The following is a 19,461-nucleotide window of genomic DNA, read 5'->3' as shown; positions in this document are numbered from 1 at the left end:
CTATCAACAAGCGACTTTATCAAATATGTGTACACAGTGTGATGTGATATGGAAGTGAAGCCTGGCCAATGAGGTTTGCAGATTTCTGGAAAGAAACTTTATGGAAATTGTTTGGTTTTAAATACACAGAACAAGTTTTTGTTTTTGAACAGCTTAATAGGAATTGCTTAATTCTCTCCCATCGCAAGAACTCTGACACCAGGGTCAGAAAGTGGGATCGAAAAGTCAGGGCCCCGAGGAGGAGCACTTTGACCTGCAAAAAGTGCCTGGGAAGCCCTGTCAGCATTCCCCTGTAAGGGCACCTCGAGCGATTAGCAATAAACTAACTTCCTTCTTAAAGAGAGAAGGCAAAGCCTGGGAGGGTGGACTTTCTAGAACTAAACTCCCACCATGAAATCATCAGGGACCAGATCATTACAGGAATGGTCTAATCTTTTGCTAGCTAAAATGAATTTGGAAAAAACTCAGTGCGAGGAATAAATCAATACAGGGTCGAACAATAAAATGGTTGCCCTAAAGAAAACAACGCTGCAGCTTTATTTTAAAACTTTTATTGAAAAAAATCAATTCAAGTAGACCTAGAATTGCCAAGAACTAAACTCCCACTGCAAAAACAAGAGACTGGATCATTACAGGAATGGTCTAATCTCTGTTGATTTTGGGAGCCGAAGATAAAAATCCCTAAGAGAAAATTAGAGATTTGAGCTCAGTCAAGCACCATCCATGGAAACAATGATAGGAGTAGAGAAAGACTAGCATCATTTTTTTTTGTTAGAAAATAGAGGATATCGTCCCTTGCATTTTGTTCTCCGTCATGGCAAGAGTGTTGGAAGCGGCATTTCCTTAGATGTGGCAGCTTACTTTAGTTGTAAAGCCTTTTTTTTTTTTTTTTCTCAACTCAAAGTTTAAGAGCTATGAAGATGGAAGACATGCTATTAAAGCGAGCAACCTTTTTATTTTTCTATGTAGTCATCACTTTTCTCAGTGCATTTTTGCTAGGAATTCAGTAATACATCTCTTTTTCTGATGCACGGCAATGACGGGGGGGGGGGGGTTCTTAGAGTCTCACACTGTCAATATCTGCAAAAATGAAATTAAACTTTCAGATCATGAATGCATGAATTCAGTCATCATAGCAATGCAATTTGAAATTCTACCCTCCGATCTATTCTGGCAGAATAAAAAAAAAAAAAAAAGGAACCATTACTTTTGGAAGTAGTGACTCATTTGTATCATAAAAAAAATTTGAAAACCTGAAAATGTTGTGAATGATAAAATCATTTTTATTTACTTTTTTTTTTTTTTTTTTTTTTTTTTTTTTTTTTGTTTGTTAAAGTCCAAATTTTTGCCAATAACCTGGTTTTATCAAGGAGAGGTCAGTCCAAATAAGTTTTTTTTCAAATTTTCTCATTTAAATTTAAAAAAAAAAAAAATTTTTTTTTTCGAAAATGTGTGACTTTTCATTTCTTAAATTTCGCACTTAAACCGAGCGTTTGCACACACGGATTTAAAACAGCACCAATACAATATTTTCTTTTCGGGAGGCTTCAACCTCTTATAACAACATTATGAAGAAAAAAAAACTTTACCAAGATATCAGTCCGATTAAGCCAGGTTATTGGCGAAAATTCGGATTTTAACAAAAAAAAAAAAAAGAGTAAATAAAAATGATTTTATCATTTCACAACTTTTTTTTTTTTTTTTTTTTTTTTTTACAAAGGCATCACCACTTATCAAGGCCAAGGGGCCATTCGAGGATAAGGGTTAAAGAGTGTTCAGTAGAAATTGGACAATATAGTAATCGTTAGTAATGAAAATTCGGTAAATTTAACTTATATGCAACGACTCATCAAAAACTTGTTTGCGTTAGACTTGAAGACAACCATATTGTAGTCAGCTGGAAAATGGAAGACAATTCCATAGGCGTGCAGTTCTGAGAAAGAAGCTTTGCTCATGGAATCTACGTTTAGGTTTAGGCACAGATAAAGAGTCGGGGAAATTAGTGTTTAGTACTAGATGGGTGTTTCTTGTGAAAGTTTGGCAAGGGGAGACTATAGATTGGAGCTCAGCCAAGCACTTGCCATGAAAATAACAATAAAACAGAGACAAACTTGCAACATCTCTTCTGTGAGAAAGAGGTTGCAGGGAAGAGAAAAGGACATCCCCTACGAGGCTACGAAGTTTATTTTTAACTCTATCAAGGCAGGATAAGTCCTTTCTAGCAGCTCCTGCCCAAATGTGGCAACAGTACTCCTTCCTAGGACGTACTTGGCTCTTATATAGATAGAGAATTGCATCAGCAATGAGATATCTACTGGATCGATAGAAGCATCCCACCATTTTTCCAGCAGCCTTGGCAATGGATTTTATGTATGTGTTCCATTTAAGATCAGGAGTAAAGGTCAAGCCCAGAAGCTTGTCAAAACATGAGGCCTCCCCAAGACGAGCGCCATTCATTTCAATTGATGCCAGATGGGGATCAGAGCGTTGATGATGTAAAGATAAAAGCTTGGTTTTAGATGCATTAAAAGTAACAAGCCACCTCTTTCCCTATTGTACCACTTGCTCAAGATCAGAGGAGAGAGAATCAGAGAGAACTTGGTCATTTATGGTCTTAGATGTGCTACGATAGATAGTAGTGTCATCAGCATAAATGTCTACGAATGATGTAAGGATGTGATTTGGAAGATCATTAATGTAGATCAGGAAGAGAGTTAGGCCCAGGATGGACCCCTGAGGGACTCCATTAATACTGAGAGCTTCTGATTTCTGCCCATCAACCACTACTCTTATGAGCCTATCAGAGAGAAATGATTTAATAATTGAGAAGACATTTCCAGCTATACCGTAGCTGGAGATCTTGTGAAGTAAACCTTTATGCCATACTCTATCAAAGGTCTTTGATATGTTAAGAGCAATTGCCCTAGAAAGGTAGCCTCCGTCGAGAGATTCGCTAATCCTATGAGATATAACTGTAAGCACATCTGTAGATCTAGCAGAACGGAAACCATATTGCATGTCACTAAGGTTATTTTTGCTGAGATGGTTGATTACTTCTCTATTTAACACAGATTCCAGCAACTTACTCATGATGCACAGGAGACTTATTGATCTGTACTGAGAGGGAGATGAGCGATCACCTGAATTCTTCAATACAGGGTATACTGATGAAATTTTCCAGGGTGATGGGAAGCAATTCTTCTTAAGACAATGTTTAAACAGTTTTGTAAGTATGGGTGCTAATTCTGGTTGAAGTTTTTTGAGTACTATAATTGGAATACTGTCAGGGCCAGTTGCTTTACTGGAATCAAGGTTCTTGATTAGCTTGGCAACATCACATACAGATATTTGTATATCACATAGCGTGTTTTCTGATACAGGAGGAAATATTGGAGGTTGGCGGCCTTGGTCGCAAAGGGTAGAATTAGCTGCAAAGTTCTTGGCAAAGAGTTTGGCTTTGTCTGATGCTGACGAGATTACCTCAGGTTCATTGATAATAGTTGGGATAAAGCACACGCTTCTGTTCAGGATCCTGTTTGCTATTTGCCAAAACTGGTGGGAACCAAGCCACTGCTCAGCTACTTTGGATTTAATTTACTGAGCATATAGCTCTCTTGCATTCTTTATTACTTTTTTACAGTGGTTGCTGGCAATCCTAAAAGCGGCTTTAGTCTCAGTACATCTATTACGTTGGAAACAGTGGAAAAAGTGATTTCTGTGCGCAATGGCAGCAGCACATTCTGGAGAGAACCACGGCTGGCTGTTAGGTTTTTGCTGGAACTTTTTTGAGAGTATGAAACGGTCTATACCTATAATTAACCATTCTGTCAGATCTGATACTATAGAGGACACATCCTTTTTAAACATGGAACGCAGAGGTAGATCTGATATAAATGCACAGAAGCTATCTCAGTCAGCCATAGAGTATTGATATACTGTACGATGGAGAGGTACATCTGAGGACTTATTACATTTCATTTTTATTTTAATTGATACAACAGAGTGGTCGGAAGATCCAAGTGGAGACAGAACGAAAACTGAACATAGTTCAGGGCAAGTTGTGAGAAAAAGATCTTGGAGACTTGCATACTGGCTGTCAGTATCGGGCACACAGGTGGGTTCAGGTTTTCAAATTTTCTCATTTAAATTTAAAAAAAAAAATTTTTTTCTCAAATGTGTGATTTTCCATTTCTAAAAAAAAATTTGACTTGTACATGAAATTTTCCATTTTTTGCTTAATTTTAACCTCATGTGAAAAACTTTTTATTTCAAATTAAAGCTTTTTTTTTAAGAAATTATTTTTCAAATTAATGTATGAGAATTAAAAAGTTCTTTTTTTTATTATTAAAAAGTTGTAAAAAGTCACTTTCATTTAAATAAACTGCGAATTTGAAATAAATACTGAATCTTCATTAAAACGTACATGTTGATTGCTCACAAATAAATAGAAAACAATTTTTTGCGCTTCTATATTATATAGAAAAAAAATATTGAATTTCAAGTGAAATAAATGGTACCAATTTACTTGCCAGATCTTAAATAGTAACATACCCAAAATTAATGAAAGACAATAAGGTAGAAAAATAATTTGTGGCGAAAATTGTGGAAATGCAGGCTTGCCTCTTAAACAACCTCAGTGTGCGCTTTGCTGACGCAGCGTCATGATGCTGAAAAGGGTTTAAGATGGCGCCTGCAGCCTTATATAACAATGCAATCTCGCAGAATCTTGTGTGCTCTCGCGCACATATGCAAATTTGGAGGACTTTGTCTTTTCATAATAACAGGCCACTGGAGCAGATGGGACAGACGTGAAAACGAGTCTACGGAAAGTACCGATGGATGACGATGCTGCTACAGCGAGCTGAGGTTTTATGTACTCTTTTTTTTCTTCTTTGCAACAACAAGCTATTTCGGCCACCGAAGGACCAGCCAGGAACCCGTCAAACTCTGATATCAGCTTCAGGTCGAATCTGTCCATGGTAAAAAATGTACGCCGAGATAGCCGGGGCCATGTTGCTGATGTCCATTGCCAAAGCGGGCACCCCGGTGTAAACCGAACCCTTTACTTCGCCAGGCTGGTCGACCTCTATGTCTCAAAGAGGGACATGAAATCTGTTGTGAGGAGTTGCGAAACCTGTTGGTCGATCGACCCAGCACCCGTCCGTTGGAAGAAGGGAAATCTGAGTGTGAGAGGCAATTGGAACAGGCTCGCAATGGACGTAACTCACCACAATGGCGGACATTTTTTGATGCTCATCGATTGTAGACCGTCTAGATTTGCATTGTGGCGGCCCATTCGCCGGCAGGACTCGGCCACCGTTGTCTGTGAGCTGGAATGTGTCTTCCTTGAGCATGTTCCCCCTTCTAAGATACTGGATACAATGGCACTGCCTTTGTTAGCGAGCAGTTCAAACAGTTTGCAGACAGCTGGGTATACGTCTGCAATTTTGGTGTGCCCACATGCCTAGTAGGAATGGAATTATTGAGAGAAACCACAGGACCGTCAAGACCATCGCAGCTAGGAAGGGGTGTACGGTGTCTGAAGCGGTCTATTGGTATAACGTTAACCCCAAAGACGACATTTCACTCTCTACCGCGCCAGCCAAAGCACTGCACAGTTACCACATCAGGGTGAGAGGTATGGAGACCAGCCCACTGCCCAAACTGGAGGCAATGACGGAAAGTACACCACACGGTACGGAACCCGGCATGTTACTGGGGTGATGAGCCCACAATCAGTGCGGGTTGACATCACATCAAGGATCTTCGATCGACATCACAAGTGCAGCCGCCACTCAACGATGAGAGCGAGACTGAATCAGAGACCAGTGAACCATCATTCAGGGTTACGTCGACTTCGTTGGACAGCGACCCCGAGATTAGCAGCCTTAGGTTCACCAACCTTGAAACCGAGGACGAAGTCCCTGGTCCCCCTCTCTGAAGAAGCACCCAAAGAAAAAGGCCACTGTGTCCCTGCCCTCTCTGTGATGATGATATCAGGGGGGAGTTTGGCGAAAATTGTGGGAACGCAGGCTTACCTCTTAAACGGCCTCAGTGTGCGCTTTGCCGACGCAGCATCATGATGCTGAAAAGGGTCCAAGATGGCGCCTGTGGCCTTATATAACAATGCAATCTTGCAGAATCTTGTGTGCGAGAGCACATATATGTAAATATGCAAACTTGGAGGACTCTTTTTATAAAAGCAGCCCACTGGAGCAGATGGGACAGACGTGAAAATGAGTCTACGAATGATGACGCTGCTGCCGTGAGCTGAGGTTTTGTGTATTCTTTTTTTTTCTTTGCAACAACATTAATGAAAAAAGAAATTTGCAAAAGGAAGCGAAATAACTAAATTATGCTTACTAAAAAAAGAAACCAGTTGACGGGTGATAATTAAGTTGTTTACGTCACATGACTAACGCAATTCAAAATGTCGGAAAAATTTTCTTGCCCATATAAACTTATTAAAAACTGTTTTTCATTAATAACTAACCCGGGTGCCCGGCATTGCCTCGGTGGTTGGAGGTGTGTGTTGAGCAAACAAAAAAAAAAAAAAAATATGTAGTAGGCAGGCAGGCTCGAACCCGTACCATGAAGTAGGAAAAGAACAAAAAAAGAAAAGAAAAAGTGACGTCTATTGCGCCCATCGCTAAACCGGAAGTAACGTAGGTTTAAATTAAGACAGTTGTCGTCTAAAGGGTAGAGCGTCAAAACGATACTGATCTCGTAAAAATCTGTCACCTCTGTCAAAAGTTTTAGGCAAACATACAAACATAAATACATACATTTAAACAGACAAGTGAGATTTACATTATAGATTAATTTTCTACCTTATTATCGTTTTCTGTCATTTTTGGATATGTTACTATTTGCAATATGACAATTACGTCGGTACCATTTGTTTTACTTGAAATTCAATATTTTATCATTTGTATAATATAAAAGTACCCAATTTTTTATATTTTTGTTTTAATTACTGTAAAAGAAAAAATTGCCTTTTGATAATATCTCATTCTTAGAGTGTGATTATTGTATCCGAAATTCACAACAGATTCAAGAAATTATAGGTAGTTTTTTATAGATGTTTGAAAGCATTGCAAGACTTGAGTTTTAAAAACGGTTACAAGCTAAAACAATGCAAATTTTTTGTTTTAGTGTTTTTGTTAATTAAAAAATTGCCCTCGTCAGAACCATTAGACATTTTTTGTGTGAAATCTGCCAACAGTAGAAATTTGTTATCGGTGCCATGCATTCTGAGATAAGAAATAAGTAGTTCTTCTAATTTTACGCTGAAAAAAGTATTTTCAGCTTCTACTCGTTCTGCCATCCTGCATGCCAATGAAGCATGGTCTGCAGTAATTTCTGATCTGGCCTTGGCATAATGATTGTGCAATGATCAAGTCAATGTGCAGCTGCAAACTAGAGTAAATGGTCGCTTTAACCTCATACTTTTTTTTTTTTTTTTTTTTTTTTTTTTACACAGGATCTTGGTTTCAAGCCAGTTTTTTTTTCTTTTTCTTTTTTTTTTTTACACAGGATCTTGGTTTCCAGCCAGTTTTTTTCTTTTTCTTTTTTTTTTTTTTTTTACACAGGATCTTGGTTTCCAGCCAGTTTTTTTCTTTTTCTTTTCTTTTTTTTTTTTACACAGGATCTTGGTTTCAAGCCAGTTTTTTTTTCTTTTTTTTTTTTACACAGTATCTTGGTTTCCAGCCAGTTTTTTTCTTTTTCTTTTTTTTTTTTTACACAGGATCTTGGTTTCCAGCCAGTTTTTTTCTTTTTTTTTTTTTTACACAGGATCTTGGTTTCCAGCCAGTTTTTTTCTTTTTCTTTTTTTTTTTTTTTTTACCCAGGATCTTGGTTTCCAGCCAGTTTTTTTTTCTTTTTCTTTTTTTTTTTTACACAGTATCTTGGTTTCCAGCCAGTTTTTTTCGTTTTCTTTTTTTTACACAGGATCTTGGTTTCCAGTCAGTTTTTTTCTTTTTCTTTTTTTTTTTTTTACACAGGATCTTGGTTTCCAGCCAGTTTTTTTTCCTTTTTCTTTTTTTTTTTTTTTTTACACAGGATCTTGGTTTCCAGCCAGTTTTTTTCTTTTTCTTTTTTTTTTTACACAGGATCTTGGTTTCCAGGCAGTTTTTTTTTCTTTTTTTTTTTTACACAGGATCTTGGTTTCCAGCCAGTTTTTTTTTCTTTTTTTTTTTTTTACACAGGATCTTGGTTTCCAGCCAGTTTTTTTTTCTTTTTCTTTTTTTTTTTTTACACAGGATCTTGGTTTCCAGCCAGTTTTTTTCTTTTTCTTTTTTTTTTTTTTTACACAGGATCTTGGTTTCCAGCCAGTTTTTTTTCTTTTTGTTTTTTTTTTGTTTTTTACACAGGATCTTGGTTTCAAGCCAGTTTTTTTTCTTTTTTTTGTTTGTTAATTTAAATATGACAATGCTTTTTCTACCAGTGATGAATATGCCACAAAAAAAGAATTTTAAAATGCTGCCACATCTGGGCAGGAGCTGCTAAAAACAGCCTATCCTGTCTTGACAGAGTACAAAATAGACTTCGTGGCTTAGTAGGAGATACCCGTTTCTCTTCTCTGCAACCTCTCTCCCACAGAAGAGATGTTGCGAGTCTATCTTTGTTTTATTGTTACTTCCATGGCAAGTGCTCGTCCGAGCTCCAATCTCTGCCCCCCCCCTCACCAATCTTTCACGATAAACACCCATCTAGCTGAAACCATTGTCAAAAATTTTCCCCACTCTTGTGCCAAAACCAAAACGTAGATTCCATGAACAAAGCTTCTTTCTTAGAAGTGCACGCCAGTGGAACCCTCTTCCCTCTGCCTGTTTCCCACCTGACTACAACTTGGATGTCTTCAAGTCTAACATAAACAAATTCCTGATGAACCTCCCCCTTAAGTAAGACACTTTATCAAATCTCAAATACTAACGATTACTACAATACTATCCCATTGATTACTGTACACACAATAACCCTTACCCTGAGTGGCTTCCGGGCCTTGATAAGTGGTGACTTCTGTGTGGAAAAAAATTTTTTTAAAATTACAGTTCCAAATAAATTACCAGAAAAAACTGATATATTTACGTATTAGGCAAACATAGTTTCCTACACCAAAAATTAGGAAAAATTATCGAGTAGAAAATCAGTTTTATCGTATTTTGATGATTTGCCATTGATAAGAGCAGAAATCCTGTACAGCAAGGGGAGATAAGTCAGTCTGATATTTAACCAAATAATAATGAATGGCAGAGCGGCAAAAAAGCAAGGGGAGATAAGTCAGTAATAATGAATGGCAGAGCGGCAAAAAACATAACCTGATTTTTATCATTAATTAAAAATCTACTTGATTATTTCTACAAATTTTTGGTGAGTATACTTATTTTTGCCAAAGAGTTTTTATTTGGAATGCAATTTTGATTTTCACCTGTACTCCATATTGTATAAGTACCAAAAATTGTGTCAGTCTTCACTTCTATCTTTTTTAATTAACAATTATGTTTCAGAAATTTCAGTAGTCTGAATAATCTATCTATATATCAATAAAAGTGAAATTGTCTATGTGTATACATTTCCTTACCAAACTACTGTCAATTTTCAGTCTGCAGACTCGAGATTTGACGTAAAGTGTATTAAGATTTGAGAAAATCTTTATAGTCGGTTTTCGGACAGAAATTTGGCTGTCAAGGGGTCAAAGTTCAACGATTTGACCTTTGAAAACTCTACCAAACTCCACCACCAATTTTGGGTCTAAACACTTGAAATTTTAGATGTAGGTTACTTGGACATGGATCAAACTTTTTAATTTGATTTGAGCCCAAAACAATAAATGTTAAGGGGGCAAAGTTAAAAAAAAATTTGACCTCTGTGGTCTCCACCAAATTACTCAGCCAATTTTTGGTGTAAGCATTTGAAATTTTACATAAAGTGTATTCAGACATGGGGCAAGCTTTTTAATTTGTTTTTGGCCAAAAATTTGGCCGCCAAGCGGTCAAAATTCAAAAGCTTTGACCTTTGTGGTCTCTAGCAAACTATTCGGCTAATTTTGGGTCTAGACATTTGAATTTTACATAAAGGGTATTCAGACATGCAGCAAGCTTTTTAATCAATTTTGGGGCGAAAATTTGGCTGCCAACAGGTCAAGGTTGAAAATGTTGACCTTTGCAGACTCTACCAAACTCCTCTGCCAATTTTGGGTTTAAACATTTGAAATTTTAGATGTAGATTACCTGGATTTGAGTCAAACTTTTGAATATATATATATATATATATATACACACACACACACATAAAGTTATGAACAGTACATAGGACTCGAACAAAGCTGGGCTAAACTGCTAGTATATCTATAAAAGTGAGAATGTGTGTGGGTGAGGATACTTCTCAACCTATATACTCAACAAATTTTTGATCTACAGACTTGAAATTTGGTATATAAAGTATCCAGACATGTGGAAAACTTTTTAATCCATTTTCATCCAGAGAAAAGTGCTGCTAAGGGGTCAAAATTTAAAAATTGTTGCGTGGGAGGCCACCAGATTTTTATGTTTTCAACTGTTTCACGACTGCGCATGCACGGTAATAAAATATGACAGCTCCCTTAGGTTAAGTATGTGTTGGTTTGACAACACTATTTAAGTCATGTCAAGTTGGTGGAATGGTTATCGTATTTGACTCTGTCTTTAAATTTTGGTTTTGATCTCAGCTCGAATATTTTTTAATTTTTTTTGACTTACAAGAAGTGAACTGTTTAGAAAAAACAATACTCGCATGTGCATATCTCATTTTCATGCCGTTTTCTTTTTTTTTACTTCATTTTTTTTTAAGCAATTTAACGTTATGTTAAATACCTACAGTATTTCTGCTTCCAATCAATAAAAATTCTGCATTAATTGAAATATAATATTTATGCATGCTAGTACATATTAAAGAAATTATTGTAAATTTGTTTTCTGCACGACTTTACACGTAGACATGTTTTCTGAGAGATTCGGTGCAAAGTATTTTCAGCTTGTGCTCGTTCTGCGATCTTGCATGGCAATGAAGCATGGTCTGCAAACATTTCTGGTCTGCAATGATCAAGTCAATGTGCGGCTGCAAACTAGAAGAAAGGATTGCTTTAACCACGTGCTTCCTCTGAAACTTGATATAAGTGGGATTATTGATGCCTTACATGCTCAGCACCTCTAGTCATTCAACCACGTACAGGATGCCATCTCTTGCATTAACTCCATAATGCATCTGGATATCCCAGGCACTAGGGAGCGTGGTAAAGCATATAAAGAGTGTAGAAGAAGTAGTGATGAGACGAATCCAATATAATTACCACTTCTGATTCCTTTAAATATTTATCAGGGTGACAATAAAGTTCTCGCAATTTTTAACTTTTAAATTCAGATGAACATATATCTTGGCTCAAACAAAAATTTATTGATCGAAATAAGCACCATCAGAATCAACACACTTTTGTCAACGCAAAACAAGTATATTTATGCCAGTAACGTAAAAATCTTGTGTTCTGGTGGCAATGAAGTCGCTGAAGTCGTTTTTGATATCGCTTAGGTTTTTTAAGCATTTCTCACACAGAAAGTTTTTGAAATGCTTGAAAAAGTAGTAGTCAGTAGGTGAGAGGTCTGGAGAGTATGGCGGATGAGGCAGTTTCATAGCCCAATTCGTTCAACTTCTGCAATGTCGGTTTAGCAACATGCAGTCGAGCATTGTTGTGGAGGAGAATTAGGTCTTGTCTGTTGACTAATGTTGGGTGTTGTTGTCGAAGTTTCTGATGCATTCCATCCATTTGTTGACAGTACTTAACCGCCGTAATGGATTAGACCAGTCACAGACTACCAAACACTCAGCATGACCTTCTTTTGGTGCAACTCTGGCTTCAGGAAGTGTTGTGGAGCTTTGTCGGTGATTAACCACTGAGCTGAGCATCGCCAGTTGTCGTAAAGTATCCACTTTTCATCGCAAGTCACAACCGGGTTGAGAAACGGGTCGTTCTTGTTGTATAAAAGAAAGAAAGATGACACTTCATAATGGCATTTCTTTTGGTTGTCGTTCAATTCATGAGGTCCCATTTACCAAGTTTTTTTGTCTTTCCAATCTCTTACAAGTGGTTGGACATCCTTGTATGTTATGCCTAATTCAGAAGCAAGTTCTCAAAAAATTGAGCGTGGATTGGCTTCAACTAAGGCTCTTAATTGATTGTTCCTATTTACAATGCCTCCCCACGGGACAGAGTTAGATACCGGAAATGTTTTCTCAATTATTAAATCATTTCTCTTTGATACGTTCATAAGAGTAGTGGTTGATGGGCAGAAATCAGAGGCTCAGAGTATTAATGCTGGAGTCCCTCAGGGGTCCATCCTAGGCCTAACTCTCTTCCTGATCTACATCAATGATCTCCCAAAACACATGCTTAAATCATTCGTTGACATCTATGCTGATGACATGACCATCTATGGCAACACATCAAAGGCTGTAAATGACAAAGTTCTCTCTGATTCTCTCTCCTCTAATCTTGAGCGCGTGGTACAGTGGGGGAAGAGGTGGCTGGTTACTTTTAATGCGTCTAAAACCAAGCTCCTATCTTTACATCATCAATGCTCTGATCTCCATCTGGCATCAATTGAAATGAATGGCTCTCGTCTTGGGGAGGCTCCATGTTTTGGCAAGCTTCTGGGCTTGACCTTTACTCCTGATCTTAAATGGAACACGTAAATCAAGTCTGTTGTCCAGGTTGCTGGGAAAATGGTGGGATCCTTCTACCGCTCCAGAAGGTATCTCACTGCTGATGCAATTCTCTATCTGTATGAAAGCCAAGTACATCCAAGGATAGAGTACTGCTGCCACATCTGGGCTGGACCTGCTAAAAACAGCCTATCCTGCCTTGACAGAGTACAAAATAGACTTTGTGGCTTAGTTGGGGATGCCCTTTTTTCTTCCCTGCAACCTCTCTCGCACAAAAGAAACATTGCGAGCCTATCTTTGTTTTATCGTTATTTCCATTCCATGGCAAGTGTTCGTCCGAGCTCCAATCTCTGGTCCCCCCCCCCTCGTCAATCTTTCACAAAAAACACCCGTCTAACTGAAACCACTGTCAATAATTTTCCCCACTCTTTATCTGTGCCTAAATCAAAACATAGATTCCATGAGTAAAGCTTCTTTCTTAGAAGAAGAACTGTGGAACTCTCTTCCGTTTGCCTGTTTCCCACCTGACTACAACTTGGATGTCTTGAAGTCCAACATAAACAAATTCCTGATGAAGCACCCCCTTAAGTAAGGCACTTTATCAAATCTCCAATACTAACGATTACTATGATACTATCCCATTGATTACTGTACACACAATAACCCTTATCCCCGAGTGGCTTCCGTGCCTTGATAAGTGGTGACCTCCATGTTAAAAAAAAAAAGAAAAAAAAAAGGATTACCATAAAAAAACCAATGTCACACAGTTTCACGAACGTAAAATATACATTTGTTGATCTATAGATTTCAGTTTTACTGGTAGTTTAAAATCAATAAATATTTATCATTTTATCATTAAGAGAAAATTTCTAACAATACAAAAGAATCGTTTTTGGCACCAGAAAATAAGAACATATATTTTTGATTCTGATGCCTTAAAAAGTTCCGATTTTTTTTCTGATTCTGAATAATTGTTCCAACACTACTAAGAAGTGATATGACTGTATACAACCTGATTGACAACAGTTTTGGATCAAACTGCATGGAGAGCAGACATAAGACATTGTCTGGTGTTGTTCATCTATATATATAAAAGGCAAAATGTGTGTGTATGTATGTATGTATGTTCGCTTTTTGTGTATGTCTGCAAAAGGCTTTTTTCGTCTGCCTTCTTGGGGGGGGGGGGTCCGCTCATTCTTAAAACTTTTTATATCACATCCAAATGATAATATCTACGACTTAACAATGGGGGTCGCCTTTCTATTTGCCCGACTTTTACAAGCTCGCCGCGTCTTCGAAAAGCGGGGGAAGCAGTAACTGGCTTGCAGCGCAAAACTAGATCAAACATCACGCCACTTCCTCGCACCTGTATATTTCACTTTATAAACGTTAACTGAACATGCTTATCAATTCCTCTACCCTCGTGGCCGAGATGGTTAGGGGGCTGGTTTTTTTTCCTTTCATTTCTACCTTCGCGTCAAGGCTTCGGGGTTCAATCCTACCTTCCAACTAAAACTTTTTTTTGTTTTACACCGCCAAACACCCGGCCAACGTTTTTTTTTTTAACACAAACACACCTCCAAATACCTGGGCAACGCTGGGTACCCCCCCCCCGCTAATCTATAATATAAATCTCACCTGTCTGTTTAAATGTATGTCTGTATGTCTCGCAAAAACTTTCAGCAGAGGCGATGGATTTTTACGAGATCGGTATCGTTTTGAAGCTCGACCCTTCGGACGATAAATATCGAAAAATTGGCCAAAAACATTAATTCCTTCACCCTCAACTGGCCACTTTTCTACAGAGAGGAGTTGCTTTTTTTGCTGATTTTTTGAAAATCATTGCCTCTTTTCAATTGTCTAACCTTAATTTAAACCTATGTCACTTCCAGTTTGGCGATGGGTGCAAGAGCTAACGCATGAGGGTTTTTTTTTTTTCACTTTGTTTTCACTTTTTATTTTTGTGCTCGCAATTTTCCCTCTTTTTTTTTTTCTCGCTCAACCAACACCTTTACACACACCTCCACTTTCTTTTCTGCCTTCAGGTCACAGGTTCAAGCCTGCCTGCCTACTACAATTTTTTTTTTTGCTCAACACACACCTCCAAACACCCGGGCAACGCCAGGCACCCAGGCTAGTCAGAAATACAGGACACTTGCGCCCCCCCTCTACTACTACTAATATAATTTTTTTAACAATAAAAACCAAAAAATACAAAAATTAAAAAGTTTTGTAAAATACAATTTATTCAAATTAGAAAAAGTCACTTTTTATTCCCACCAAAAACTGACCGAAAAACTTATAGAAAGCGATTTCACAAAATGCCAATATTTTGGGGGCATGTATAACATTTCCCCAGGTTCCAAAACAAATTCCATATACGGAAGATCCTTAAAAAGGGGAAATTTCTCAAAGTTTGGGTTTTCCACATCAACTTGGCTGGTATTTTCCAACAAATAACCTTCGTGTGGATAAAGAGAGCCGCTCACATGTGAAGAATAAAGACGGATATGTTTCCGACCCATCACCTGGCATAAGAAATTATGTTTTGGATCGTGATGGAGAGGTGATACCGTACCCTTCGGACCAAACCACGCATTTACACTAACATCTTCATTCTCTCCAAGACAGCAATACGTTGGAATGGTAATATCTTCTTGTAATTCCTGGATCTGTTCAAAGAGTTGATGTTGCGCCAAATAGCCGACAGGTTGTGATTCCATTTCTGTTTGGATGATGTGCTTTTCAATGAAATCAGAAATGGTCATTAATTTCTGGCTCCAAGAATCCTCGGTATATTTAGAACCAATTTCCACTGGAACGAGACGACTTCCAGCAATTTCTTTGATATAGGTCAAATTCCATTTGCTCATCGCAGGCCAAAAGGAAATGGCATCTGTAATGATAAGAGGGGTACCGTTTTCAAAGAATTCCTTCCGAAATCGTTCAACAGATGGGCAACTTAAGCGCTCTATGGATTTGGTTTTTACTGTTTTAAAAATTATTGTGTCTTTAGGAATTTCAGGAAGACCATTGAAAGTACAAGATTTTGGTGCCACGACACGAAATTCGGACAGATTTTTATCTAGATTTTCGGTAACATTCTGTGAAATATCAAAATTAATCTCTTTATCAGAATCGACCAAATTTGTTTGTATATTCCACGGTTTATTGGAATATGGGTTTTCAAATGTTGTGTTTTTAGGAACTGAATCCGAAGAAATATCTTCAGGAATTCCTTGTTGATTGGCGCCATCACAAACCAATACTATTTTGGCAGTGTCCATCAGATCAAAATTATCAATCGCAGAGTTTTCCAAGACCACACCAAAATGATCACGATCAGCTAAAGCACATTCCAAAGATTTCAAATCCGTTCTTTTAGCTGTTAAATCTTTTTTCATGCGTTTGATTCTCTCAGTCAAATCGGGATGGACAAGTTCTGACTGCGATTGTTTTGAACCAAAAAACAATTGGTGCACGTAGGAAGCCAACCTGGATAGGTTGTTATTCGGAAGAGGAGCTCCCATCAGTAAACCCATGTCACATGACTTGATCACATCCAAAACTGAAAGCTGAGAATTGGTATCTGACGTTAAAACCAGGGAAAGCTGCGCGCATGCCTTACACAATGAGACAACAGAGTAACAGACTCTCCACTCAAGAGCAATACTCTTCCAGTGTCCAGTGTTGAGTTTTTCCCACGTAAAGTCCAGCAATACGATACACTGATTAAGACATTCTTCATAAGATCCTTGGTAAAAACTGTGTGCACATGTTCGAAGAAGTTGGTTGAAAGCTGATCCAAGAGTTGATGGATTTGGGATTTGGTCAAGAAAATCGATTTGATTGTCAGGGAGAAAAGGAAGAAGTAACTCGAGTGGACAACTATCAACTGATTTTTCCATTCTTTAAAATGTGGAAACTGAAATCAGAAAAGAAAAAAAAAAATATATAATCTTTTCTTATACAGAAAGTAACAACAGTTTTGCCATATTTCACTGACCAAAATAACTTTGTTAACAAAAGGTTCATTATTTAAAGTTTCCTCAAGTAATCGACAATAAACTCCCTCTTCCAAAGGAGGAGATAATGCCTGGGAAGGTGAAAGTTATTTGTATTTTATTGGAATTTTTCAACTTTTCATAATTTTTTAACTTGGCTGAATACACTGTCAAGGGAGATAATTCAATTTGTTTTTGTTTTTTTTTGACCAAAAGATATGCATAATAGAATTAAATAAAATAAAAACATAAATATAAGGGTTTTATGGGTGCTTGTGTATGCAAACCTCGGTTGTGAAATATGGCAATTAGAAATACTGGTAGAAACACATCCAATAAATGTCATCAATCGTGCAAAAATGTATTTTGTTTAATTTTCGATTTTTGATTGATTATTAAGGTTTCTCGGGCAATGTTTATGGTCCTTTTCCTTCTAGCTGAACAGAGTGGACACGTGGTTTCTTTTGAACCAAAAAATGATTTTAAATCTGTTAAAACACACAAAAAAGAACTTATCCAGGTAAGTAGAAGAGTAACTGATATTGCCTTTGGTAACATTTCGATGCCTCCGTTCAGTCTAGAAAGACAAAGGATACCCCCTACAGGGGCAACTGCGCATGTAATTGTGTGTCTCCAACCACACCTCTCCTGAATCGGCATTGCTCGAGTCCATTGGCAAGGAGAAGTCCAGGGTGACTGGAAACAATGCCGAGATAAGTGAAGAGCACATACAGCACCTGGAAGTCCCAAATGATCACCCATCAGATACTAGCCAGGTTCATCATTGCTTAACTTCAGTGATCTGACAGGAACCAGTGTGTCAAACGTGATTATGCCGTATTGGTAACATTTATTTCTTGTATATTTATATTTCGTTGTTGTTTTTTTTCCATTTTTGTTTTGTTGGCTCTTGTTATGTATTTTCTACTATTACGTATTTTGATACAAAAATATATTTTTGTTATTAAATATTTGAGTACCATAAGCTGGGGTGACTCTGGCTACCTGGGGCGACTTTGAGCCGTTAAAATAAATTAAAAAAATGTGTGAATAACTCCACGGTAAATATTTGCTGTTATACCACAATGTGTCTGTAAAATTATTAAATCGTAAAAGGACCTGGAAATTAGTCTTAGAATGCAGAAATCATATACTATTTACGTATTATTACTTTTATTTTTATTTTTCTTAAAGGCTCAAAGTCACCCCGGATGGCCAAGGTCACCCCAGCTTATGTTAATCTAATACATAAAAGACTGTCTGTCTGGCTCCATATTTTCAAACTATCTCCTCTTCGAAAAAGGTGTGTGCAGTCACTCACACACACACGCTCGCGCGCAAATAAACGAACCTTTATTCATTTAAATTTCCCCTGCGCATTTTGCACAAAAATAAGTTCTTCCAGCAACGGCACAATTTCAAATACGCCCACACACTTTTCTTACAACAACAAAAGTAAAATGGACATATTTCTGGCGGACGTAGTTGGCGACATTATCACATCACACAAGCGACCAATGAGAAAATTCAGACGATTGTCTTTTTAACGCTTTTCCAAAAAACAAAATATCAGCAGTAGCAATCTTGTTTTTGGAGCCGGCACAAAATGTATAAAAACGCATCAGTCTTTTAGAATTAATTCAATTCATTTCGTTCATTCAGTCACTTCAGTCTTCTTCCTTTCTTCTCGCTTTGACGATACACGAGAACATGCTTCTTGTCTTCATAACATCGTCGCTGCCGAAGCCGTCAACACCATGATTACACATGCCACACAGACACTCAAAAATCACTGATGCACACATGCATCCATTCCGCACATTTTCTAATTAATAACAACGAATTACTTTCCTTTCTTTTTTCATTTTAAGTAAGGCGAACCCCGCCAGATAAAACACAAACTTTAAAACAATCTCATTATTTTCACACAGGACTTTAACTTTATAAACTCCTTGATTCCACGAAGGACTAACATTCTAATCATAATGACTTCGTAAGAACTTTCACCGATCGGACCTTTGTTTATTCACCTTGTTGTTTTTGTTAAAAAAAAAAATGCGGTGCATTTTAAATCAGAAGGAGGTGTCATTTTGTTTCATTCTTATTTTTATTATTTTGTTTGAGGCAAAGAGATTTAATTTTACTTAAACTTCTGCACCCCTACAGGTGTCAAAAAACCAATATATAACAAATAAATGTTACCAAAAACAAGGTAAGTTACTGTTCTACCTAAGTGGATAAGTTTGTAGTGTTTTTATTTAATGTAAAATGTTTAATCGGTTCGAAAAACATGCAGTGTTTATCGCTGTATTTAAAAAAGACAAATGGCGGCATGCTCGCTGTTGGATACGTTAAGTTTGGGAAAATCAGTTGAAACTAAAAAATCATACAAAATACTGTTAGAAACTCCTTCAATATATGTTACCGTGACATAGGCTGACATATATTCGGTGGGTTTTTAACAGTATTTTGTATATTTTTTTAGTTTGGACTCATGTTCCCAAACTTGACATATTCAACATCGAGCTAGCCCACAACCATTGTAATATTACGATAGTCGTGGCTAGCCGCCATTTGTCTTTTTAAAATATACTGATAAACCAGGATTGCAGAGTCAGAGTCAGAAGGAGTCGGAGGTTTTAGCTGGAGTCGGAGTCGGATTTCTAAGAGTACAAGGAGTTGGAGTCAGAATTTTTTATCCGACTCCGACTCCTTAAGTCGGATGAATTTATTTTTTTTACATGGTTTCCCTGTTTGATTT

General features: G+C 37.4%; 1 protein-coding gene across 4 annotated transcripts in view; it reads right to left on the bottom strand.

Annotated features, from left to right (window-relative positions):
- Positions 1-14,916: 14,916 nt before the first annotated feature.
- Positions 14,917-19,461, bottom strand: part of LOC145259943 (bifunctional peptidase and arginyl-hydroxylase JMJD5-like) — a 47,365-nt gene continuing 42,820 nt past the window's right edge. For 3 of the 4 annotated variants that reach the window (XM_080117910.1, XM_080117909.1, XM_080117911.1), the window contains exon 2: positions 14,917-16,621. In XM_080117910.1, coding sequence (XP_079974036.1) covers positions 14,967-16,604 — 1,638 coding nt within the window. In that variant the 5' untranslated portion in view covers positions 16,605-16,621 and the 3' untranslated portion in view covers positions 14,917-14,966. Of the gene's footprint in view, positions 16,622-18,730; positions 18,865-19,461 lie in introns of those variants that run through there. The other variant, XM_080117912.1, reaches the window with a different exon arrangement.

Source organism: Euprymna scolopes, chromosome 35 (assembly GCF_053919585.1).
Source record: "Euprymna scolopes isolate OS-2025 chromosome 35, ASM5391958v1, whole genome shotgun sequence".
In the NCBI taxonomy this organism is placed as follows: Eukaryota; Metazoa; Mollusca; class Cephalopoda; order Sepiida; family Sepiolidae; genus Euprymna; species Euprymna scolopes.
This window is presented reverse-complemented; position numbering and strand designations above follow the sequence as displayed.